General features: G+C 38.9%; 3 protein-coding genes across 3 annotated transcripts; 1 reads left to right on the forward strand and 2 right to left on the reverse strand.

The window, feature by feature from the left end:
• Window positions 1-7,354: 7,354 nt before the first annotated feature.
• On the reverse strand, window positions 7,355-9,616 carry LOC105052601 (putative disease resistance protein RGA4). Its single transcript, XM_029267603.1, has 2 exons — window positions 7,985-9,616; window positions 7,355-7,849 (listed from the first exon to the last, which is right to left on the reverse strand). Exons 1-2 carry the CDS (start codon window positions 9,614-9,616, stop codon window positions 7,355-7,357), a joined length of 2,127 nt encoding a protein of 708 aa, XP_029123436.1.
• A 38-nt stretch (window positions 9,617-9,654) lies between these two features.
• Window positions 9,655-10,146, reverse strand: LOC140855324 (putative disease resistance protein At1g50180). Its single transcript, XM_073251201.1, has one exon. The coding sequence runs from the start codon at window positions 10,144-10,146 to the stop codon at window positions 9,655-9,657; it is 492 nt and encodes a 163-aa protein (XP_073107302.1).
• A 2,460-nt stretch (window positions 10,147-12,606) lies between these two features.
• On the forward strand, window positions 12,607-21,161 carry LOC105051401 (polyadenylate-binding protein RBP45). Its single transcript, XM_010931845.4, has 7 exons — window positions 12,607-13,143; window positions 14,982-15,453; window positions 19,474-19,529; window positions 19,607-19,737; window positions 19,831-19,927; window positions 20,038-20,211; window positions 20,792-21,161. Exons 1-7 carry the CDS (start codon window positions 12,820-12,822, stop codon window positions 20,792-20,794), a joined length of 1,257 nt encoding a protein of 418 aa, XP_010930147.1. The 5' UTR covers window positions 12,607-12,819; the 3' UTR covers window positions 20,795-21,161.
• Window positions 21,162-25,706: the final 4,545 nt, after the last annotated feature.

Genomic DNA, 25,706 nt, shown 5'->3' on the forward strand with positions numbered 1-25,706 from the left:
TCTACGTACAATAATTTTTTATAGATATATTCGTTTAGTAGCATGTAAAATTCATTATTAATTTATTTAATTATTTTTTATTATAATATTATAAAAAGTTATCCTTATATCTCATTGGAACATCAATGCAGGATCTGGGGCCTAAGACGATCGTCCTGTTCAATCTACCTCAGAGCCGGCCCTGTTTCGAGTCATACGATCTTGCAGGCAAGTGACAAAGCTATTGCAACAGCACAACATTACATGACCGGCAGACAATCAAGTGACGTATTCATCGAAGCTTTCAGAGTGCCACAGTACAGCATTTGTCCAAGTGTTTTTTCTTGATGGAAAGCTGGAAAGCCGGATGATATTTTCAAAGAAAGTTTTCTATCTGTCATGATCAAGCGTCTGACGCATCATATATAAATATATCTGGTGGTTATAACATTCAGATGGTCCCCCGTTTTGGTCTTTCATGATGTTCCTTTTAAATCCACGATCATCATTCCTCTCAAGAAGAAACTGATGATTAGAGTAACACTAAAGTAGGCTGTTGAAAAGTGATTCACATGCCCTTGTGCTCATTTCTTGATTTTATATAAGGGCAGGGCTTGCCTACCCACATGAATCACTTCCACCTCAACAATCTGTCAATTTCTCTGCATCAAACAAAAAATATCAACTCCCAAATTAGTCAGCCATTATGATTTTTTTTTTCTTTTTGTGGAACTTGTTGCGGCCAATCCCCTCGTCGCCTGGTTGCCGAGAGCGAACGCCTGCAAAAGAAGTCCGCACTGATCGGAGGTGTCTCCAGCGGGGATCCTCCGACGGTCAAGTCAGAGAGGAGACTAGGCAACAGTAGAAAAGAATCAAGAAGCTCAGCGATGAGAAAGAGAGAGCTAGAGAGGGGAGAGTTCAGGGGTTTTGAAAGAACCTCTCCTCAGCACTGTTGCCTTCCCCGTTTATAGTAGGGCGCGGTATGACACCGTCATTAATGACGCAGACAATGGGAGAGCTGTCAAATCGTCGAGGACTGTCAAATCGCCGTGGGGCTGTCAAATCACCTGGGTTGACCCATGCCTTAGGTGGGATAATACCCCAGGGCGGCTAAGCCGCACGCCGCTGTCAGGACGGACAGTCTCCAGCAGTCGTACGGCGTTTGAAGGAGTCAACCGACTGTATGTCGGGGCCTGGTCGAGGAATACCGGGTGACAGCACAGGGACCCTCCGATGGATAGTCGGGGGTGTTGCGAGAGTCGGGTATCGGTCGGAGTCATCCGTCGATCGTCGGTCAGACCGATCCGAGGGTAAGTCGGCGTATGGGGGTCAGTCGGTATATCCCAACAGTTGCCCCCCCCCCCCACTTCTAAGTCCGATGTCATGTTGGCTCGCTTGGACACGTGGGCGACGGCTTCGGGCGAAAGGAGTGGTTTTCCATCATGTCTTGCCCCGACTCTGGCGATCGCATCAACTAACAATCCAACGTCGGTCGTCCCGACTGCAGGTCGAGCACGCACGTTGGGTCGGAGGTCGACCGACCTCTAAACGTAGCATGACACGATCATCCCGTAGAGTCTGATAGTTGAGTAGCATCCGACGTATCCGATAGTCGAGTAACGTCCGACGTATTCGGATAGGATAACGATGGCAAGTCGAATATCCGTTGTCCGGCCCTTGATCGGACATGCACGTCAGGGTGTATGATAAACGATGGCAAACCGAATATCCTTCGATCAGTCGTGATCGGGTCGGTATGTCGCAAATCGAATATCCGTTGACGTAGCATATCGAGTCATATGATAGACGGTGGCAAGCCGAATATCCTTCGATCGATCGTGACCGGGTCGGTATGTCGCAAGTCGAATATTCGTTGCCCAGACCTTGGTCGGGCGGGTATGTCGCGGTTGTCTTGGCATTTTGCCCTTTCTTAGTCGAAGCTAAGTTGGCAAGTTAGCCAGCCGTGTTGGTCGAAGCCCTTTGCCTTCAGAGGTGGGGCCGTCGGTTCGGCGATCGATGATCGAGCTATTGATTCGGTGACCGACGATCGAGCCGTGTTGGTCGGCGATCGAGCCGTTGGTTCGGCGATCGGTGATCGAGCCGTTGATTCGGCGATTGACGATCGAGCCGTTGATTCGGCGATCGGTGATCGAGCCGTGTTGGTCGACGATCGAACCATTGGTTCGACGATCGGTGATCAAGCCATTGATTGGCGATCGAGCCGTGTTGGCCAGAGCCTTTTGCCTTCAGAGGTCGAGGCCATCGGTTCGACGATCGATGATCGAACCGTTGATTCGACGACCGATGATCGAGCCGTTGATTCGATGATCAGCGATCGAGCCGTGTTGGTCGGTGATCGAGCCGTTGGTTCGACGATCGATGATCGAGACGTTGATTCGGCGATCGACGATCGAGCCGTTGATTCGATGATCGGCGATCGAGCCATGTTGGTCGGTGATCGAGCCGTTGGTTCGGCGATCGGTGATCGAGCCGTTGATTCGGCGATCGACGATCGAGCCGTGTTGGTCAGCGATCGACGATCGATGATCGAGCCGTTGGTTCGACGATCGGCGATCGAGCCATGTTGGTCGGGGCCTTTTGCCTTCAAAGGCCCGAAAGTCCCATACCGGATACAATCAAGAGAGCCTACTGCTTATTAGTGCGAGTTCCCCCTCTCCCACGTGAGGCGCCTTTTGCGGGGCAAAACCGTGAGGGGCGGGTGACACCGAGTCAGAGGCCCGGGCTCCACTCCAGAGCGAACAATACCTCACGATTGGGTGGAGGAGATGGTTCCGTACTAAGGGCAGTAGATCTCAATAGTTGGCGCCGTCTGTGGGATACCGTCCCCTACCTGCAGCAGTACGCTCCCTTGCTGGGGGGGCTGTTGTGGGATGGGCATCGGGGGCATCGAGCCCGAAAATTCCATACCGGATACAATCAAGAGAGCCTACTGCTTATTAGTGCGAGTTCCTCCTCTCCCACGTGAGGCACCTTTTGCGGGGCAAAACCGTGAGGGATGGGTGACACCGGGTCAGAGACCCGGGCCCCGTTCCAGAGCGGACAATACCTCACGATTCGGTGGAGGAGATGGTTCTGTACTAAGGGCAATAGACCTCAACAGAACCAATTGCCATTATGAATTGATGTTCTAGACCTCTGCGCAAAGCAAAATAAGTTGTGCACATGATAATTTGCAATTTTTACTAATTATACTTCAATTAAGAACTAACAAGATCAAAATATATTAACAATGATATATAAAAATTTAGTTCAACATCATCACATGGATAAAGCTTAGAACACATCACACATTGGCTGTAAAAACATCATGACAGAATAAATCCCATCCCTCGTTCCTTCTGAATCGAGACCATCAATGCTCATCTGCCTGATTCTCATGAAATTTATAAGCTAGGATGCAAGACATCTAAGTCGAACCATCAATTTCAATTAATCAGCCATCAAACTAGCAAGCAATTCACCAAAACAGAGTTCATGAACTTACTTCCGTCCATTATCCTCATATTCAGCAGTGATAATTCACAAAAAGGAGCTAAATCAAAAAGTAATTTGACAAAAATATATTGCAGATTTTCCATTAATAGCAGGAAAAGGTAAAATGCATGATGAGTGATTATCTGGACAACTGTTCTTAACCACCATATTAATGGAAAGATGTGTAGGGGCATTACAAGTTAATCAGTCAGATGTTAGATGCTTGGTAACATAAACAAAAAGAAGCTTCAGATAATCAATATAAGATACAAGCACCATATTCTTCTCCACATTCCACCGGATCAAATATTTAGATAGAAAAATGCTCAATTTCCAAAATAAGGCATAAATTATCCCTGCCTCACTGAGCTTTTACACAAGGATCGCGAATCTGTCAGCTTTTTGAACTAGGACACCTACATCTCAAATGAATTGGAATTCAAGGTTGTTTTCATTTCTTCCACTTATGGTGTATTAGATTGAATTTGAGAGTTCCCTGACATTTGGAAATCTCCTGATCTAAAATAAAAATTGAATTTTCATTTAGATGGTAATTTATGGCACTTGAAGGTAGGGGTGACAATTGAATCTGGTCGGGTCATAAACAGATTAGATCAATACGGGCTGGGTCAGAAAATCATCAATCCAAATCCGATCTGTTTATTAAATGGGTCAAAAATTCAAGTCTGAACCCAACCTATTTATTAAACAGGTAATCCGATCCGACTAGTTTAACCCATTTATTAAATAAGTCAAATTAGGTTAAACAAATTAAATAGATTGAATGGGTTAAACAAGTTAAACAAGTTGGGTTAAATGGGTCAAAAACAGATTAAGTAGGTTTTTAACGAGTTAAATAGATATTAAACGAGTTAAAGGAGTTAAACAGGTTAAACAGATCAGGTTAAATAGGTCAGAAATAGGTTAAACAGGTTTTAAACAGATTAAACAAGTTAAATGGATTGTCTGACTCAATCTAATCTAAATATTAAATGGGTTAAACGAGTCAGATATCTAAAATCCAAATCCGATCAAAATATTAAATAAGTTAAATGGATTGATCTGTTTATGACCTAAATCTGTTCAGCCTAAATCCAAACTTATTTATGACGGATCGAATACGAATCGGATTATATTTTGTCAACCCTATTTGAAGATCAGGATATTATTTATATAATATAAAGAACAAAACAATCCGGAGACTATGCACATGTTCATACAATCTCCAGGAACTCATTGTATGTTAGTTGTGATCTAGGCTTTTTTATAGGTCTTCCTTTCTACTTGTGCTATATTTGTCCTCTTTCTTATACTTCGACTAGACTCTTGTCAGAGCTTTTGTAATATATATATATTAGAACTTCAACTAATTGTTTGGTGGTACATTCTATATATTGCCCTGGCACTTCAGTTCAAAGACACAATAATTTTCATCGTGCAAGTTGAGACAAGAAACTAGTATGCTCCAAACCACATGACTGGAACAAAATTTGCTGCCCTCAAGAATCTAGTGTGGTTCAATGCTCTTGGCTATCTTTTTTTTTTTTTTTTTTTTTTTAATTTTCATAAAAAAAACACATACCACTGGGCAATCCATTCACCTTTCATAATAAAGAGCTACACCATTGGCTATGACATAACTTCTCATATCAGTGTGAAATTGCATTCTTGCATGAAACCCAGTAGTAACCCGTAACTGTGACCCTAAATGTCTGATATAGGGCTGTTGAAAAATGAAACATAAGTAAACGTGATTTTTTCTTAGCATTGTTATGAAACAGGGTGAATGGCTCAAGGTGATTTTTTTTTTCTTTCCTGGTAATTTGTGATTGATAAAAAAAAGAGGAATTTTTAATTACTAAATTTAGTCCAAAATTTGAATCATCCAATCAAATAGAAAGGCCTTTGCACATGAAACACATGTCAAAGATTTGATGAATCCAGTATAGAAAGAAAGCGCTGAGAGTCCGAGACTGTTATATCTTACCATCTCTGATACTGGACTGAGCCAAAATTTGTATTTGAAATTTCATGTCGGTACTCTGTAGTCAGTGTATTATTCTCATCTAGAACAGTTGGATACATATACAGCGGAATGTTTTGAATAGTATAGCAACTTCCAGGTTCGCGCCAACTGCTTCAGGTTATAAAATTCTGCAAATGAACATAAAATACGGTGTTCTTGGACTGAACTCTAATCGTGGTTGCATTCACCATCAAAATTTAACTCACTTAAGCTCAAAACTGAAGGATTAAATTTTAGAATTAGTTTTTGAGATATGGTATGATGAGTGGATGGAAGGAAAATAAATTTCTGCTTTTGTTGACTCCCAAGAGAAAGATCATGAAAAAAAAAAATCATTCGAGAAACAGCACAGACGCTAAATTACTATGGACAGAAGGAAATAGACCATGGAAGCTTATTAGCCAGGGCATTCCTCTACTAAAGAACCAATTAAACTGGCAGATGTAGTCTTGACTCCTTTAGTGTGTCTAATATGTTACATTTTTTTCTTGACTAAATGTAACTGATGCACGACTCATAAAAATGTAGATTAATTTTCCATTACTTTTCTTGAGGAAAACTAATCCATCCATCTTATTTGCACAACTAGCATGATGCAGGTGAGATGTACCCAAACTTGATTAGAGTAAGCATTCAGGGAACATCGAGAAACTTTTGGAAGTCCCATCATTGTCTGAAAAGTGGCTGGATCATTTTGTTTCCTTTGCACTTCGTGAACAAAAACAGGGTGAACCATCACATTTGCTTCAAAAAAGGCAAAAAAGAAAGAAAGAAAGGAAGGAATGTGGTCTGAAAAGTGTACCTATTGTCAACCATCCATGCCCTAAATCATAATGTCCATCAGTAACAGTATGTCTTGTGCTAGTATAATGTAAAACATGACATCATAAGAGTATTTGAGCTACAATTTATGAACATCACTAGTTATAATGCTAATTCCTAGATGACCATGTAGACACTGTCTAGACAAACAACTGAAGATGACATAGGGTCAAGAAGAGCCAGTCCACCCGTTAGAAGGTTTTCTGTTGCTACACTGGGATATTTTTGCCAGAGTCAGCTTCCCACCAACAAAAACTCATACAACAAAAAATCTACAGCATCAAGGCTTTTGCCAACCTCAGTAATCCTTCAGAGCTTTCATATGATTTTATCCCCTGACATATTTAGATGCCTCCAAAACAAGGCTTGATCTCTGGTTGGTCATTGCAAAACCAAGGAAAAAAGGAAGTGAAAATAAGAAAATATTGGCAGAGTATGCCAAGACTGCTTTGCCTCACTTTTTTAAAACAATGGACTTGGAAATTATCAGATAGAAATGATTAAAGCATGACTGATGCCTCACACAGCTTTTATCAAGTTCTTACTATTTTCTTTAAGAAAAATCAAGTTCTAACTATGACTAAATCATGTCTCGCACAGATGGTAAAGAAAGAAAAGAGGAATTCTATTAGTACCTCAGCAAGAGGGCACGTCTGCAGGAGCTTGGATTATCTCCGAATCTAAACTTATGTAAGGAATGTGTTCAATCTTGTTCCAGTCGGAACCTACCATCTTTTTGCACCGCTCGTTCAGCACTGGACTGCATTCTTGTATGCACAGTTGTTTCAAGGATGTTGGCAAGCTCTCAGAAAGTGAACAGATAGCAGGACAGTCCTCTATCCACAATTTTTCGAGGTGGCAATAGTTTGGCAACCCTACAGGCACTGACAGGAGGTTGACCCAATTGCTGATATGCAAGTCTTGGAGAGAGATGAGACCTTGAAGCCATCTCTCTTGCTCTTTAGTAAACGATATGGGTTGTGGATAACACTGGATATTTAACTCTAGAAGGGAGGGAAGGCATTTCATACTTCATAGAAACCACCCTTTGAGCAGTGGGGCATCCTCTACGCAGAGGCGCACCAGTGACGACACAACCTCCTTTCCTTCATTGGCAGGCCTGGACACTGTGAGACTTGGGCAATGTTTAACATCCAAAATTTTCAGTTGATGCAGCATTTCACCTGGAAGACATGTTATGCATGGGCAGTCAGATATCTGCAAAGTGGAAGGAGAGATGTTATCTCGCTGATTTTTGAACATGGAGAGAACAGGCAATCTTTTCAGCTTTGGGCAACTTGTGATGCTGAGTTTACGAAGGCGAGGAAACAAACGCCGGCCTCCATCTACTCCTAACCACTCCTCCCATTTAGACATGAAGTCAAATGTCAGCTCTTCCAAGCGATGAAATACAATATCATCATTACCATAAAGCTGATAACCAATCTGTGTTACTCCATCCAACCCTTCCATGTGAAGAACCTTGAGATAAGGCAGCTGTCCAAGAGGCGGAAGTGCTTCCCATCTCTTGCAATGGCTCAAATGAATGGATCTCAGATTCAAAAGCCATCTTGAATCCAGCCAATTTGGCTATCTGATACCACTGTACTGTTTAATAGTTAGCTCATTGAGGTTGCTATGTGGTCGGAGGCCGTCAATCACCTCCTCTACATTATCACTTTCAGAAGCCCATTCTAACTGCAATCCTTTAAGGTGCCTTTTTTGATACAAATCAGCCTCGATGGCCTCTTCCCTTGACCTGACAACATCAAGACATTTGATTTGAAGTTGTCCTCCAAGATTCCTCATGTTCTTCAGCTCTTTAATATGGTTTCCTCTATTCTTGTCAACCTCAAATAGTGACAATTCTTGAAGGGATGTTAGTTTCCCAATATTTGCAACCATCGAAACTACATTACTATTTGCTTTAAGATGGCGTAAGTTGATCAGCTTGTTTACGTCACTGGGCAAACTATGAATTCGACAGTTTTGTAAATTCAAAACCTGTAGGTGGTAGAGCATAGATAAGGATCTTGGAGGCATTTCAAAATCATTAGAAGAGAGATCCAAGTATCTTAAATGTATTAAATGGCCCATCTCTGGCAAATTTGCCAAATGACAGTCAGATAAATCAAGGACACGTATGCTTTTTAGCTCTTTCAATACATCTTGAAGAATCTGAGAATAATTAGGCACATGCCCGTTAAATACAAAGCGAAGAGTGCGCGAATTTTTTAATTCAGCAACTTTCCTGACTTCATCTAATCTATCGATCCTGATGGATAAATGGCGAACCGTTCGTGATATCACTCCTATCTGATCGCTGTCAATTCTAAGGCAATCATGCATGGAAACAAAATGCGCCAAGTCATGGATTAGATCATTCATATAATAGAAAACATCATTAGAGCGTTCACCTCGTTCAAAGAAAGACCTCTGCAGCAAATTATTGAAGTACTCTCCCCCTGCGTCCTCCATTGTTACAAATGCTGTCTGGGTTTGAATGAATCCTTGTGCCATCCACATGTGGACTAACCTTTCTTTGATGAACTTGTAACCTTTAGGAAATATACTACAACAAGCAAAGCAGCGCTGCAGATGTGCTGGCATGATGTCATTAGGCTCCTGTTCTAGTTTCCATAAATCGCTCGTCAAAATGCTTCTCCAATAACTGTGATGAAGGTTAGCACTTAGCAGTTTACCCACGGTCTTTGCTGCAAGAGGGTTACCTTTCAGCTTCTTAGCAATCTCCATGCCAACAGGTTCTAATTCCGGACAGCAAAAATAACCCATCCCACTAGGAAAAGCACATGCTTCGAATAATAACCTAAAAGCCTCGGACACTAAACCCTCCAACAAGATTTTTCTCACAGGACCCATCACATCTACACTTTTTTCCTCTCTAGCCGTGATCAATATCTTGCTACCCTTCTCTGCATATGTTAGACAATGGCGAAGTGCCTCCCATCTGGTATCCCACACATCATCAAGGACGAGCAAAAACCTTTTCCCAATCAACTTGTCTCTAAGAACCCTCCGAAGGTAGCTCGTATTCTTTACCTGAAGAAGCTCCCGAGGCTTGATTCTGGAGATAGATGTTATGATCTGCTTCGTGATCTCCAGCTCATCGAATTTATCGGACACATAAATCCACACTTTGAGATCGAAATGCTTTTGAACTTGTTCGTCTGCAAGGACGTACCTGGCGAAAGTAGTCTTTCCAACCCCACCAAATCCAAGTATGGAGATGACGGGGGAATTCCTGTCGCTAGAATTGGACTCGTCCAGCAACATTCTTACTGCGCTTTGTTTCTGGGCAGATCGACCGTAGACTATTTCTTCGGATATCTCTCATCCAAGGTGGCGAGCGAGCAATCACCCGACTCCAACAACCTGACAAAATCCAATGCGTCGGCAGCAATTCTATCGAATCTTTCCGCAATCTCTTTCAACCTCTGTTCGCCGTCATCCCAGAAGTTGAAGCTACATGCAATTGTCCGAAGACGTTTGGTGATGCGGTGGGAGAAAGATGAAGGCGATGAATCAACCTGCTCTCCAAGGCGCTTGTAGTCGAACACATCCAGCACATCTTCGGCGTCGTAAGCTGCCTCTCTGAGTTTGGTCAGCCATGCTTCCAAGTTATGGTTCTTGATTGATCTGCCTTGAGTGAGATCCACCACGGCACCGATCCTTGTGAGATGCCTCTCCAGTTTTTGGAGGTTCTCCCTGACGCCGGCCCGCCACTCGTTCCGGTCGTCTAGATAGGAACGGGCCATGTTAACCAGCTGGCCTATCACGGCGGATCCAAACCATTCGCCTAGCATCTCTTGAAGCTATATCCCGCCTGTAATCGACGTATAATCCTCTGTTGCCCTCACTTCCTCGCAGGCGGCCTGGTATCAATCCAACAAGATGCTTCGGAGAACGAATTTGGGGAATGGAGCTTCAGGAAGCCAGCGTCAAATTAAATTTGATGTGAAATCCTGTCGAGTTGAAATTTGAAAGAAGATGTTAATCAAATCTTTAAATCCGTTGTTTCGTATTTAAATTAACAACTGGCAGGTTAAAAAACATATGCATTTGTCACTTCGAGAGCCACCCCAAATGGACAGTTGAGCTCATACAATATTATACCCCACATGGACCTCGATCTATCTTGTATTTATCTATATCATATTATATATTATAATATATTATTTCTCTCAATCCCCGTTCCGTTGAATCGAAATGAAACATCACTTTCTTATCTTAACGGTGATTGTCTCAAGCTGCGCTCTTACCTAATTGTTGAAACTAACTTTTTGAGAAGCCATTCCTCGAAGAATTGAATTTAATCTCAAATCAATATCATGGGGATGAACACATTTTTTTTTGCTTGAGTCAGTTTGAAAATAATTGGTTTGTCCTAAAATTTTTTGGTTTAAGTGTGTATATATATATATATATATATATATATATATATAATGATCTAATACACTATAATATATATAATACAATATAATATAATATAATCAAATAATAGTATGATGTTATTATGATATAATATAATATATTATTATATAATATTATAATATAATAATATATATAATAAATAATATTATAAAAATATAGATAAATCTTAGTAACTTATCTGAGAAGGTAGGAATGCAAAAAAAATATGAATAAATTATTTATATTTAAAATATTTTTTTAAAAAAATTTATATAAGAAAATAGGAATAACTAAGTTATTTATCCTTCAAACAATAAATCTTAAGATGCATAAGCCATAAAGCAAACTTTTTTCATTCCTAAGATAAAATCAAAGAACTAACTTGTTCTCCAAATATAAACCAAACATTTGCTTAAGGACGTATTCTTTAATAGGTAAATATCATAAGAAAATTGACCAATTATTCTATTAACCATCTTATCCACATCCTCATACTTTGTGGATGAGAAAGTTGTTTTTACATAAAGGGTATTTACCCATAAAATGGAAAGAAAATTTTACGCAGAAAGTAGATAAGTCATTTTTCCATCAATAAAAAATATTTTATAATTTTTTTCCTAAAATATCTCTCATTCTATAATAATAATATACTATATTATATTATTCATATATAATATTATATGATATAATATAAAATATTATAAAATATAATATAGTATAATATAACTATTATATATAATAATATTTATATAATAAAAGATATCATAGAAAATATGGATAGATCTCAAGGAAGTAGTAATATAGAAAAACATAGACAATAGATTTTGGAGTTATTTTCTAATGCATGAAATAATATAAATAAATTATTTTTTTATCTGAATATTATATGAAAGATATCCACTTAAAACAATAGATTTTTGGATAAATTTTTATTCTCTAAAAAATGAGTCGCATGCTCGGCAAAGTCTAGCATATGCTTTATATTAAGAGAAATTCTTTGTACACCGCTTGCGGTATAGAAAATCAGATATAAAATGCACCATCACGTCCGATTGGATCACGTAGCCATTACTTTTTAATACGTATTTAACGTTCGTAATTTTACTTTTTCATTTAAAAATTCGAATGATAAAAATATCTTTTTTGTTATGAAAAAATTATGACATCCTGTGTCAATATTATGACATCCTATGTTGAAATTATGATTTTTTACACAAAATATCATAAATTTTCTATCTGATATCATAATTTTAATAAAAATATTTTTATAATTTTAAAATTTCATAAATTTTTTAATAATAAAAATATTTTTTTTCTTTATAATATCTTGTAAAAAAATTATAACATAAAAAATCATAATTTCAACATAGAATATCGATATCATAATTTTTTAAAAAAATATATTTTTATTATTTAAAATTTTAAATAAAAAAATAAAATTATAGATATTAAATATATATTAAAAATTGATGAGCAAGTGATCCAAACGGATGAGATGGTATACTATATGTTGGGTTTTATGGACGTTGGCGGTGTACAAAAAAAATTGTATTTCATATCAATGTGACGATTTGGGCTTCTGGGTTTGGATTGTATCTTTTGAGTGAAAAAAATGATTGATCTTTTTTTCTTCTACCTGCAAAGATGGAAGCGGATATTGTACGATCGAACGACTGACATCGCGAAAGAAGGAATCCTTCTTTTGCGCGAAAGATACAACGCCTCTGGCCTTTCGCACACGTACGCATACGAGCTGATTGCAGCTGTAAGTGCCCCGCACGGGATTCCGGTGCGGTGCCCAAATCCCTGTGGACCCTTCCTCGGTCTTTTTCTTATATCGCTCCTTTGCAACACCGTGGCCCCCTCCTCAATCTCTCTCGTGCTCTCTCGCTAGGGTTAGGGTTTCTTCTAACCCACCGCTCCCCCTCTCCGGCCACCGCCGATATTCGTATAGGGTTAGGGTTTGGTCTCCTCTACCCTTCTGTCTGCAAGGTTTACGGTTAGGGTTTGGTCGCCCTCTTTCGTTTTCTGGGGTTAGGGTTCGTTCTTATTCTATTATTCCGAAGATGATGCAGCCCGCCGGCGGGATGGTGCAGCCATCGATGGCTCCCCCTCCGATGGATCAGCATCAACAGACGCAACCGCAGCAGTGGACGGTGATGCCGCCCCCGCCGCAGCCGCAGTACTACCAGGCGCAGCCGCCGCCGATGTGGAACCAGCAGCCGTCCCAGATCCCGCCGCCGGTGCCTCAGTCGGTGCCGCAGCCCCAGCCGCAATACCCGGCCCCACAGCCGGCCTCGGCTGACGAGATCCGGACGCTCTGGATCGGGGACTTGCAGTATTGGATGGATGAGAACTATCTTTTTGGGTGCTTCGTCTCGACTGGAGAGGTTTTAACATTTCTACTTTTATTCTTCCAAACACTTCTTGAAGCAATGCTTCTTAATCGGTCCTAGTCGGTCTGCTTGTTTTTATTTCCTTTACATGAATGGTCTTTTATGGTTTTCTTGACGATTCTCATCAGTTGCATCGTGATTAATGTAATATTTTAATTCTTTTATTTTCTCGATTCTTTTTGTTTTAGTAGCTTGTTGGGTAAACTACGATCCGTAATATGGTCTTGAAATTGTTAGTTTAATGTCAATCAATTAAGTTTAGGATCCAATTCCATGTAATTATTAGAGAATTAGGGTTTCTCATGTCTCATCATGTAGAAACAGTGGAAGATGCATTGTAATAAGTTACGGAATAATTAAATACAGGAGATTTCCCAAGGTAAGAGAGCTACTGAATAATTTAAAGTATGGATTTATACCTTCCAGGTCGTAAATTATAATTGCAATGTTAGAAAGATAGGCATATGAAGATAAAGAATACCCAATTGATTTAATTGAATAAGTAAATATATAGATATCTATCCTTCTAGATTTAAATTATAATTGCCAGTATTAGGAAGATAAGCATCGGAAGAAAAAGCCTGCCCAATTGATTGAATTAGGAAAACCTGAAAATGAAACAGCGAAGGAGAGAAGGTTTTGATTTTAACACATAATTGATTGTACTTGGAATTATTGATATGGATTTGTGTTTGCTTAGGATTTGGGTCACTACCTCAGGACATAGTTCTAATGGTTACAGTAGAACTCTCTAGAGGGGCTAGGTTTCTGCCATATCATAATGTGCTGCTGAAAATACTGTGATCTGTGATTTGGGATGATATGTCAATGGTACTAATTTTTTCTGAGGGTATCACAAATACTTCTTTTATTTACTGTAGAATTATTCTTATGTGGAAGGAAAGTGGTTTCCAGTCTTGGTTTGTGAGATGCTAGAAGCACAATGCTGGTTCCAAAGCTTGTCCCATTTGTAAGCAGGCATGATTCCCCTGGGTTCTTAATATTCCCCATTGATGAAAACATTAGGTTAGCAACAACAGCACAACCTAGATGAGCTTAGATTACATCAATGCAAAGCCTTACTTTACCATCCTTTGGTTGCTGTTATCCAATGTTAAGTACTCCAACCTGAGAGGCATGTTAAGGTCATATCTCACCACTTCTATTCAAGTCTTCTTTGGTTCCTTTCTGTTCTAAATGACCACTTTGCCAAGGTTGTTACACATGTTGGTATTGTCTTATTAGATGATCCCTCTATATGATATACTCTTTTTGGGCCTAACTTTTCTCTTGGGTATGCAAGATCACTCATTGGCATGTCTTACACTTATAGGTTCTGCTTGCTGATATTTTACTCTTTGCTATCCATTGAAGTTTTGAACATTCTCTGGGATACAATAGTTACATAATTTATAATCATAAATTCATAACTTGTCTACCTTCTTGGAAGGTTTCAGCTTTAATATATGGTGCACTAGAAGAAACATAGACATTGTATTGGCAAGCTTGACTTTGCCCTAATCCATATGATCTGCACCATCTTAATGTTCCTAACGTATGTGATCCATATGATGCAGTTGCTAGATTGTGTAGATGCTTTGATATTTAAGTGAAAATCATGGAAAACAAAATCTTAGTTTGCTATTGGTTTTATGAAACCAAAATGACTGAGTTGTTGAAATTTGATTGGACTTGTTTTTTTAGTACCAATTAAAGATGCAAGTGGGTAATTATTTTGGTTTATTTATCCATGTAGAACTAGTAATGGTTGCTATTATATTAAGCGTTGGAATTATTTGGGTCATTCCTCTTTGTGTTGTTCATGATCACAGGTTCTTTCTGTGAAAATTATCCGAAATAAACAGACTGGGCAATCAGAGGGTTATGGGTTTATTGAGTTTGCAACTCGAGCAACTGCAGAAAGAGTTCTTCAGACGTATAACGGCCAAATGATGCCTAATATTGAGCAAACTTTCAGACTAAATTGGGCTACCTGTGGATCGGGTGAGAGGCGTGATGATAGCACTGATTATACAATCTTTGTTGGGGATTTGGCCTCAGATGTCACAGATTACTTGTTACAAGAGACATTCAAAAATCGCTACTCATCGGTTAAGGGAGCAAAAGTTGTCTCAGATAGACTTACCGGGCGATCCAAGGGCTATGGCTTTGTTAGGTTTGGAGATTTAAATGAACAAACACGTGCTATGACTGAAATGAATGGAGTTTACTGTTCATCAAGGCCTATGCGGGTTGGTCCAGCAGCTAACAAGAAAGGTGGTGCTCAACAGTATTCTTCAAATGGTAGGTGGCAATATAACAGTAATTTCCTTCTTCTTTTTTTTTTTTTTTACTGTTATGGTGAACCTCTTTTTCGCATTGCTTATAGTTATAGAGAGATTTGCAGGGACAATAAAGATCGTCTCTTGATATGTATATTTCATTTTTAAATATTCTGTATTTACATCAGCTGAATGCTTAGCGTGGTAGTGGAATCCGCTAAATGTTATCCTTAGTATGTTTTATTTTCCAGTCATTCAGTTGAAGATAAGTGGCATTGCTTCGATAGATGTACAAAAGTCATTTCCTTCCTAGCACTTTCCTTTGTGAAGTGTGGCTCATTTACACGTAGCTTTAAGTAATAAAGTCTTATAAAAATTCATGTTGTCTCGAAGCAGGATGCCATGCTATCTTCATTTAGGGCCTGGAATTGACTTCAGCTGAGATGCATATCGCCTATAATGCGTGGCCTCAGTTAGGTCAGTGTTTTTAATTTTGTGATAATTTGGTTCCCAAGCGTTTTTATGTGGCATTATATGCTACATTTTCGTTCTATCTCTTCAGTTTTTTAATTATAAAAGCTGTCTATATTCACAATTTACTTCTATTCCTCAAAGGAAGAGATCTATCTGCATTCCCGCTATAAATCCTTCAATTTCTTCTATTTGAACACTCATCAGTCAAATTCGATTTCCATTGCCTTTTGATTTTTTATGTTTTTAGTTGATCATTCTAAATGGCACTATTTTAGTCACTTTGTGAGTCAAAAAATTTTGCTTTATCTTTTTTGCTTGTTGTAGCTATACATGAATCTAATTTTCATATTATTTTTCTTTCATGAATTTGGGTTTATGTTTTGGGTTATCCTTTCATGGGTAAAAGCAGTTCTTGTTGGTATTTGATTTTCTTGATTATATTTTCGGATTGCCTGAAATAATGTTTCCAGTCATTATTCAGCCTCCTAGATGTATCCTTCTTTGTCTAGCTTCGGTGGTTTAATGCCTTTATAGCATTATAACTCTTGTTATGTATCATCATATCTCATTTTTCATGACTAATTGTGACTTAAAATGATTGCTGCTTTAACCAAAGTGCTGAGTTATCACATAATTCGATACTAATTTAAATTTTTTGAGGGCAGATATATTGGTGATCGCATTGTTGATAGCAGTAATTTTATAATCTAAGCGGCAGTTCATTAAGAACCTATTTTGGAGGTTTCAATAAATCTCATGAGGATGCCCTGTGATGTCATGACGTGAACAGCAGATGAAAACATTGCTTGCTATTCCAAATCAATGTTAGAAGTTGCAAAATCCTGCCACAAATTATCTGTTTCCTTTCTGATATCTTTTAATGACTTATGCACCTTTTCTATTTATTATTCTTTATTTTTCTTTTTCTTTGTGCTTGCCTCTGAAGAACAGCAGAGGACATAGCTTAATACCATGTTATCTCTATGTGTTCCTCTGTTTCTTTGTTTGGCTTTTGTTAATGTTTAATGTCCATGGCTTTGGTTGCGTAACTCCATATATGTACTTATGTGTGAATCAAACAGATTGAACTTAATTTTGTTCTATGCCATCAACTACTAAATTATGTATCTCTAGTTCAGCTTTTCTTTGGAATCCATTGCATATCTTTTCTATTTCTTTTGCTCTTCTGAGTTTCACTTCGCAAGTTTTTAATCCATATTCTTAAGTAACCATGTCAAGAACTGAAACCTCAAGCTCAATTTCTAGCCCTCCCTTGATGAACTCATTTCATTATCTATATAGCAAACAATGTGTTACAAACAGGAAATGCTTTTTTTCCTGTTTCTTTTTGTTTATGTTGGCATGAATGTGCATGTGATAAAAATGCCTACCCATATATCTGTTCATGCATTAGAAATCTGGGCAAGTATTTATAATGTTATTCTATTTCTATCTATAAATGTGTGTAGGCACACACACCTGATCCCCTCTGCAACTAGCCCAGCTGCTTAACCTTTAATTTTTGTTTTTGTTCCCCTGCTGTGGAAAACACATGGTAGACAATGTAGATCTAGAAGCCACATTCTTGTTCTTGGTCATCGCTAGTCCACTATAAATACAAATGTGGTAAATTTTAGCTTGTTCAAATTTGTCATAATTTAAACATGTCCCATGGTTATATGTCAGTTTGCAGGTTGCTTTTTTTTTAATACCTTTTTATGGATACTTCAGAATATTTTTCACTAACATTGAATATTATAAAGTATATAGCTAGTGGTGTGGATTGCTTGAACTAGATGACGTAACATACATATCCTCATCAGGCATATTGCGATTAGTTATTGTTTAAAGGTGGCTAGCTATGTCCGTGTATGTCTAGTTCAACTTCTTTCTAATGAGTAATTATAAAATCACATTCAAACACTTTTTGGATATAGTAGATTTCAGTTTATGACCAGTTTTCAATATGAGTGCTTGGTGAATATGGATGCATAAAACAAACCTGAATGGTTGGTATAAGGCTTGATTGTGGTATGGTAGGTATAGACTATGAACAGTAGTGGGAGAAAAAGAACTTGGCTGCAAAGATAAGTTATATGTTACAAAAGGTGCTAGAAACAATGCATTTCTAATTCATCTTCAATGAATCAAACTTTATTTTCATAGTTCTTAACTAATGCAGAAATCCTACTATAGTCAGTTGCCAATTGGTAACTAGTTTCATATACTGATTGTTATCAGTGTTGTGTTTGAAATAGAACATCATAGAAGTTGCTCACCAGAGTTTGGCAGTGATTGAATTGGTGGAGATGGTAGTAAGTTGTCGCACAATGATGTGAGTGCATCATAAGAAAGTTGACGAAGACTTGCATGAAAAAATGTTGATCAAGAGGTTGGGAAGACCAATTGTAAAGGATATCTTCTTGACTATATATGATGTGCAAAGGTGCACTTGTAAGGTTGTCCCTAAATGTTCATGTGTTTGTTGATGATTATTTGGATGGTGATGGGGCAAGTGGAGGGATGGATGCGCCGAAGGGCGTTGGCCCAGTAGATTTGGTTATAAGCTTTGTCATGGAGAAAAGGTGGTCTTGAAGTCAGGGGATAATGAAGATGAATAGCTATCAGGGTCTGACAAGATAAATATTCATCAATGTTTGTCTAAAGTAGAGGATTCATTGAGATGTTAAGTTAAGAAGGAAATCATTATTATATGGATAGATCTTCTGGATGAAAGCAAGGAGGGAGGGAGAGGGGAAGGAACATGTCCAGCAGAAGATTTCTTTTGTTTAAGCAAGAGGGTATGGCATGATTTTAAGTTTTAGCATTTCTTTTGATTCTCCCCATTTCAAGGTGAGCCTCCTAATTTTATCTATTTTTTGGTGCTGGAAATACTTTCCATGCTTTACATTATATTTATAGGTTACAGCATATCAGGTATAGCTTCTGGGGCTTTCTACCTCTTCCATTATATGAATGGGAAAACACTGCCTGCTTTAAACAGCTTGAGCAGCCCTTTTTTGAGTGTTCTCATTTTTATTGTTTGCGCTCTTTCAGAGTCTGCATCAGTGATTTGCAAGATTCATGATCTCCTTGTTGTTAGAATTCAAAGAACGCAAGATGACTCCTGGACTGACATTAATGCAGCTAGCTTCTTTTATATCATCACAAACAAAATTTCCCATTTTTCTATATTTTTTGTTCACTTTTCAACTGAATAGTGATTGTCACCGTGCAACAAATTTTTTTCTTAGTGTTTGACTTTGACAGTTACCTGCTGATGAATTACTTTAGCATAACAATCCCAGCTTCCATATGCGATCAATATATTCTGTGCATTATATGGTATTTTTGTTGCAGATTTTATGCTTCCTCTATTGGTAAGTTGTTTGGTTCAGAAGTTGCTCTGATTGAACAGAACCGCATGCCCATATATTGTATATTTCTAGAATTTTCTAGGATTACTTGGAGTTGTACATAGCTAGCATTGGATTATTAATGGCGTTCATGCTAGTAAGTTAATGATTCTCAGCTATGAAGTAGATTTTCACATGTATTGCTTTTGCAGCTTCTTACCAGACTACACCAGGAGCTGAGTCTGAGAATGATCCAAATAATACCACTGTGGGTAGTCTGTTCGCCTTAAATGCTAGATGTCATTTGTGTGTTATGGTTCTGAGATATCCGATACTGATCTGCAGATATTTGTCGGTGGGCTTGATCCAATTGTCACCGAGGAACTTCTGCGACAAGTTTTTAGCCCATATGGTGAGTTGGTCTACGTAAAGATACCTGTAGGCAAGCGATGTGGGTTTGTTCAATTTGCAGCCAGGTTCGCATGCCTTCGCTTTTGTGCTTTCTTCTTGTGGGTTATACTTTGAACACTATTTAGGAGAACCTTTTTTTTCAAATAAATGATTCTCAGGTCATGTGCTGAGGAGGCCCTGCAGATGTTAAATGGAACCCAACTTGGGGGGCAGAATGTGCGGCTTTCATGGGGTCGTAGTCCAGCAAATAAACAGGTTCAAGAATTTAATGATATTTGAGCATTATTAATCTTCTAAGTGACAAGTTATTTCTGTTGTTTTATTAAACTAAAGAAACACTGAAGTTTCCTGTTCAATCTTTTCAGCCACAGCAGGATCCTAACCAATGGAATGGCAGCTATTATGGGTATGCCCAGGGCTATGATACATATGGATATGCTGCTCCTCCACAGGATCCCAACATGTATGCATATGCATCATATCCAGGATATGGGAACTATCCGCAGCAGCAGCAGCAGCAGCCACCACAGCAGCAGCAGGTTAGTGTTTCTATTGATTCTGATTTGTTTCTCCATTTCCATAGCTTCCATGTTTCAAGTATGAGGTTTGAAATCGATAGTTCTATGTGTGAATTGTGTTGTAATAACCCAAGTTGCGTGTTGTTGGAACCTGTCTTTTGGAGGCCGTATGGGGTTCTATGGACCATGAGATTGGACCCAAAAGATTCCTGATTTTGGACCCCATGTTGAATCCTCTGCTTTGGTCATTAATCTGGGCAAGTGTGATCGTACTTAATGACCTCAGATTTGTTTTTACTCTCATACTAACCATCCCAACATTGCCTGCCTTCAATTTCAAATTTAAAAGGAAGGAAACATTTCTAGGATTTTAAAATTAGATTATTTCTTCACTTATTTTATGTTATTACTGGCTATCGACCTCATTCCCTCTACCCATGCATCAGGAAGAACTTGGAACATCAGCTAATTAATTTTTCATTATCTTTTTTTCTTCAGTTATGTTTTCTTTATATTTATTTTTTAATCAGTTGGGTTTTAGTTGAATGTAGTAATCCTTGTACGTATGGCTAGAAGACTGATTAATCATTTCATTGTGCAGTGATATTTTGGTGACGTGAGGGACTGCAGACATGCATCGGTCGAGTAATGACAGTTTCCGAACATGGGCTTTAGAGCTGTAGTGTTGGTTAGGCATCTATTGATAGAGTATTCTTCCTTGTTAAAGTGACCTGCATTGTATCTTGTCCAGATCTTTGTAGGATTGCTCTTTATGGTGCAACTTTGTAATGCTGCGTGGACCTCAGAGGTGCAGCTGGTGGTGATGGTTGGAGAGTTACTTTTTCTTTTTCTAGTGGTTCGAGCTTTTCAATCGTCTTAGTGTTATTGAGAGTATTTTGTTTTTAATTATATTTAATAACATGCTAGGCTGGATGGATGGTATAAGAATTTCCAATCTTTTGCTGTTAAAATTTCTTATAATTAGCCTCTTTCCGATGTTTATGGCAACATTTACTCGTGCAGTCTTTACCAAAAAAAAAAAAAAACAACTGGCTACCGTGACGGTTCCGCAGATATCTTTTCCTGTTTTGACGCAAGTGGATTGTTGGTTTTTGCCCGGCTTTGTTTAATTGTGTTGCATCAAACAATTTAAAAATGTGCACTCTCGTCTCCGAAATGCTGGTACATCCATATGCGGTAAGGTAAAATAATGAAATGCGGCAGAGCTTAGTAGCCCTAAAGGGACAGCGAGAATTTGAAATAAACCGGTCCAACCAAACCATATAAACTGAGATAGGGGCTTGGGTCGTTGTTCCATGTGGATGTTTATGTAATCAAATATGAAAAAAGTTTACACACGAGATTGTAATTATAATTTTAATATAGCAGGTCATAGAAGTCGTCATACTTAAACCCAGTAGATTGGTGACGGCAACGAGCGATTGCCGAGTGACCTCAGGGTTTTGTCCATCCCTCCTTGATCGTCTGAGATGTGAACACTTCGACCACCCTCTACCATGACTGCCAAGTCCGATTGTGATGTAAAGTCGTCCTATTCACATCGAAGCTGGGTGGCATTAGCTCATCCTTGATATCTAGCATGCTTGGAATCCAAAATACCATCTCTATTCTTCGAGAAATTTATTTGTTAGAATTATTCTATCACATGCATCTTGAATCATTCAATAAAAAATTAATATATTATTTATTATTAAAAAAAATTATTATTATCTAAGTTTGGTTAAAAATTTTGATTAAAAAAAAATTATGTTAACCATGATTAGCTAGCCGACATCTTTTGATATTTTAAAAGATTCATTTTATTTTATATGCATTGGATCAGTATTGAATGTGTATCAAAAAAATTTACAGTATATCAGAAAGTCGATAAATATGTATTATCCAGTAATGTAGTATGTACTAATGAATATGATATTTAAAAAATTATATATCAATTTATTTGAAAATATGAATTATATTAGTAGATGATTTATTTGCTTAGTGTATATTATCTAGATATGTACTATAGATTGACGAACTTTATATTCTGAAAATTATGTATCAATTTATCCAAAAATATATATTGACTTGATGATTAATTTATTTTGTATATATAATCTAATCATATAGTATATATAGATAAAAAATATTTTAAAAATAAGAAAGAAATAGAATACTATATTTTTTTTGGGTTAACAATTTAGAAAGTTTCCAACTTTTAGGCTTCAAGTTTAATGTGAGCAGCAAATGTGACAAAATGGAAAGCTCGCCCGCCTCATATGATTTTGATCCTCCTTATGGCGCTTTGCCACCAAGGATTGCCTCTCCTCTTGGACCTTTCCCCCTGCCCAATGCCCATGGTTGATTCTCCTCTAAGAACTCCTATTGGGACAAGTCAATCGACCTCCGACTCCGACTCTACATAGGCCGCAAAGCACATTATGCCGACTCACAATCGACCGATCGATCGATAGTGGACTACTATCAACCATTAGCTAACAATTTAGTTAACTCCCGATCGAAAACCATTGGTATATCAAAGTTACCAGCCAATGCACATTCAAATCTTCTACCGACTTATCTCTACCAACTTATCAGTATTACCGACATATAGTCGGTCTATCTACTCAACATATCCTAATCGTTATGAATGGTTATCGACTATGTGCTATAGTCATTAATGAAAATAAATAGTCCACTAACTCCATGATTATGGTCCGATAATCTAGCATCATAAAAAGCGAGATCATGTACTCGACGGTTACATCAGAATCATTTATAAAAGAAGAGATAAACGAACAGCACGGATAAGACAATTCTCGGTTAAGACTCTGCCACTCTCAATATTCTTATTAGCTATTCACCAATCCTCTCTCTGGCTTAAGCATCGGAGGATCTCCGCCGGACACAACTCCGATCTGCGAGGACTTTATCTTGCAGGTACTCTTCACCAGTGACAGGCGACAGAAAGTTGGTCGCAACAGATTGGCATGCCAGGTAGGGGGAGACTACAGTCAACCATGTTGAGAATCAGAGCTCAGCATTCGACTGGATCGATGAGGCAATCTTTCCATCGGGATGATGTTCCTCCCCCACTTCCGATGGCAGAGCCCAGTTCCTCACATCCCGTGATTACCACGAACGTATAGATTGTTGCACTCATGCAGCAAATGAAAGTTTTGAAGGTGGTTCAAAGCTTCCAATAGCAGCAAATCCAGCAGCAGCAGCAGCCGCCAGTGGAGCAACCGGTGGCTCAGTCGGTGCCATCTAGGCACAGCCACCGTCCTCCATGGCACTCACCCTCCTCATCTCCGGAGCGACTGTCTCGACACTCTCAACGAGACGAACAACCGCATTCTTGATACTCTCACTGTGCCACCCACCATTCACGACGTTCTCCCTCTTCTTCTCGTGTACACAGTTTGAAGAAGGAGAAACGACCGCGAACGCCTTCTGCTTCTTCTTCTTTGAGCTCTTCTGGGGGTTCCACCCCCGAAGTTTTTCAGCAATGGCGGCTTAACGATTATGAACACAAGTTTCAAAAAATTGATCATAAGCTCATCTGACTTCAAGTGGAAGGTCGAAAGTCTTCCAATGACTACGACTTTTACACTGTCCAGCGTCTTTCTCGACGCATCTTGGATGAACCGATTCTCTCTCGATTCAAGATGCCACAGATGGAGTCATACGATGGCTCCACCGATCCGATCAACCACTTGGAGAGCTATAAAGCTCTCATGATGATCCAGAGGATAATCGATGTCCTCTTATGCATTGCTTCCCGGCAACTCTTCAGAAGACTGCTCGAGCCTGATATTTTGAGCTTCAATCGGAGAGTATTAACTCTTTCGAGCAGCTTGAATATTCTTTTGTGGCCCACTTCAGCATAAGCCGAAGGCCGTCACGGACATCCGACAATCTCTTCTCAATCAAGCAAGATGAGACAGAGATACTGAGAGACTTTGTGGCTCATTTTAATACAGCCACACTTGAGGTCAGGGACTTCAACGAAGACATGGCTATATCGATCATGAAAAGGGATCTGAAGAGATCCAGATTCACATATTCTCTAGATAAAACTCTTTCTCGGACCTATGCTGAACTTCTGGAATGCGCGTATACATACATTTGTGGGGATGAAGCTGCTTCTGACCGATGCTAAACAGATGAAAAAGGTCAGAAGAATAAACAAAAGAAAAGTGAAGCTCCGACCGAATCAAGTAGGCTGACTGTCAACAAAAGAGCTTCACCTCGACGACGGAGTCCGAAGCCGAATAACTATGGCAGGTATAACTCTTACACTTTTCTCTCTACTCTTCGTGCGCAGATTCTATTGGAGATCGAAGGAAAAGAGTACTTATGACATCCCCTACCAATGAAAGCACTATCGAGGAGCTGAGATAGGAAGAAGTACTGTCGGTTTCATCGTGATCACGATCACGATATCGAACAGTGCATCCAATTCAGGGACGAGATAGAAGCCCTGATTCGATGAGGCTACCTCAAAAAATTCCGACATGATCGCCCGACTCAACCTTCCACCGGCCAACAACCTCAACCACAAGCTGAGGAGACACTCAACAATCGACCAACGACGGAAGTAATCAACATGATCTCCAGATGACAAAAGAATTGGAAGGCAACTTTCGAAGAAGAGTCGGCGAAGAAATGACGACTCGATAATGTAATAATTTTTTCGAGAGAAGATGTTCGAAGAATTCAAACTTTCTATGATGATGCTATCGTTGTCTCGACAATAATAGCTAATTATGATGTAAAAAAAATTTAATGGATAATAGAAGCTCTACAGATGTTTTGTTTTACTCGACTTTCTCTCGAATGTGATTGCCGACTAATCGACTTAGAAGAGTCTCAACGTCATTGGTTGGTTTCACAGAAGATGTAGTCACTGTGGAGGGAGAAATCACTCTCTCATTAACCGTAAAAACTGAACCACAACAGAATACTATTCTCGTGATATTTACAGTTGTCCGAGTTTTCTCGACTTATAATACTATACTCAGATGATCTGGTCTGAATACTCTGAGAGCAATAGTCTTGACTTATCATCTACTAGTCTAATTTTTGATAAAAAATGAAGTCGGAGAGATGCGTAGAAATCAATAACTTGCCCGACGCTACTTTCTAGTTTCCACACAAAATAATCAACTCGAAGACTCTTTGTCCATTGATAAATTGGACCAAAGAGAAAATGAAAAGAGGGATGAACCAGCCGAACAACTAGTTTCTATCCCATTAAAAGAAGAAGATCCTGAGAAGACGATCCAAATTAAATCGCAGCTATCTGATTCGGAGCGGCAGCAACTAATAAATTTACTCAGGACAAATATCGATATTTTTGCTTGGTCGGCTACTGATATGTCAGGAATTTTTTCGAAAGTAATAACCCATCGGCTCAACATTGATCCAAAGGTTAAGCCGGTGAGACAAAAGAAAAAATTTTTTACTTCTAAAAGACAAAAAATCATCGACGAAGAAGTCGACAAGCTCCTCGC

Source organism: Elaeis guineensis, chromosome 2 (assembly GCF_000442705.2).
Source record: "Elaeis guineensis isolate ETL-2024a chromosome 2, EG11, whole genome shotgun sequence".
Classification (NCBI taxonomy): domain Eukaryota; kingdom Viridiplantae; phylum Streptophyta; class Magnoliopsida; order Arecales; family Arecaceae; genus Elaeis; species Elaeis guineensis.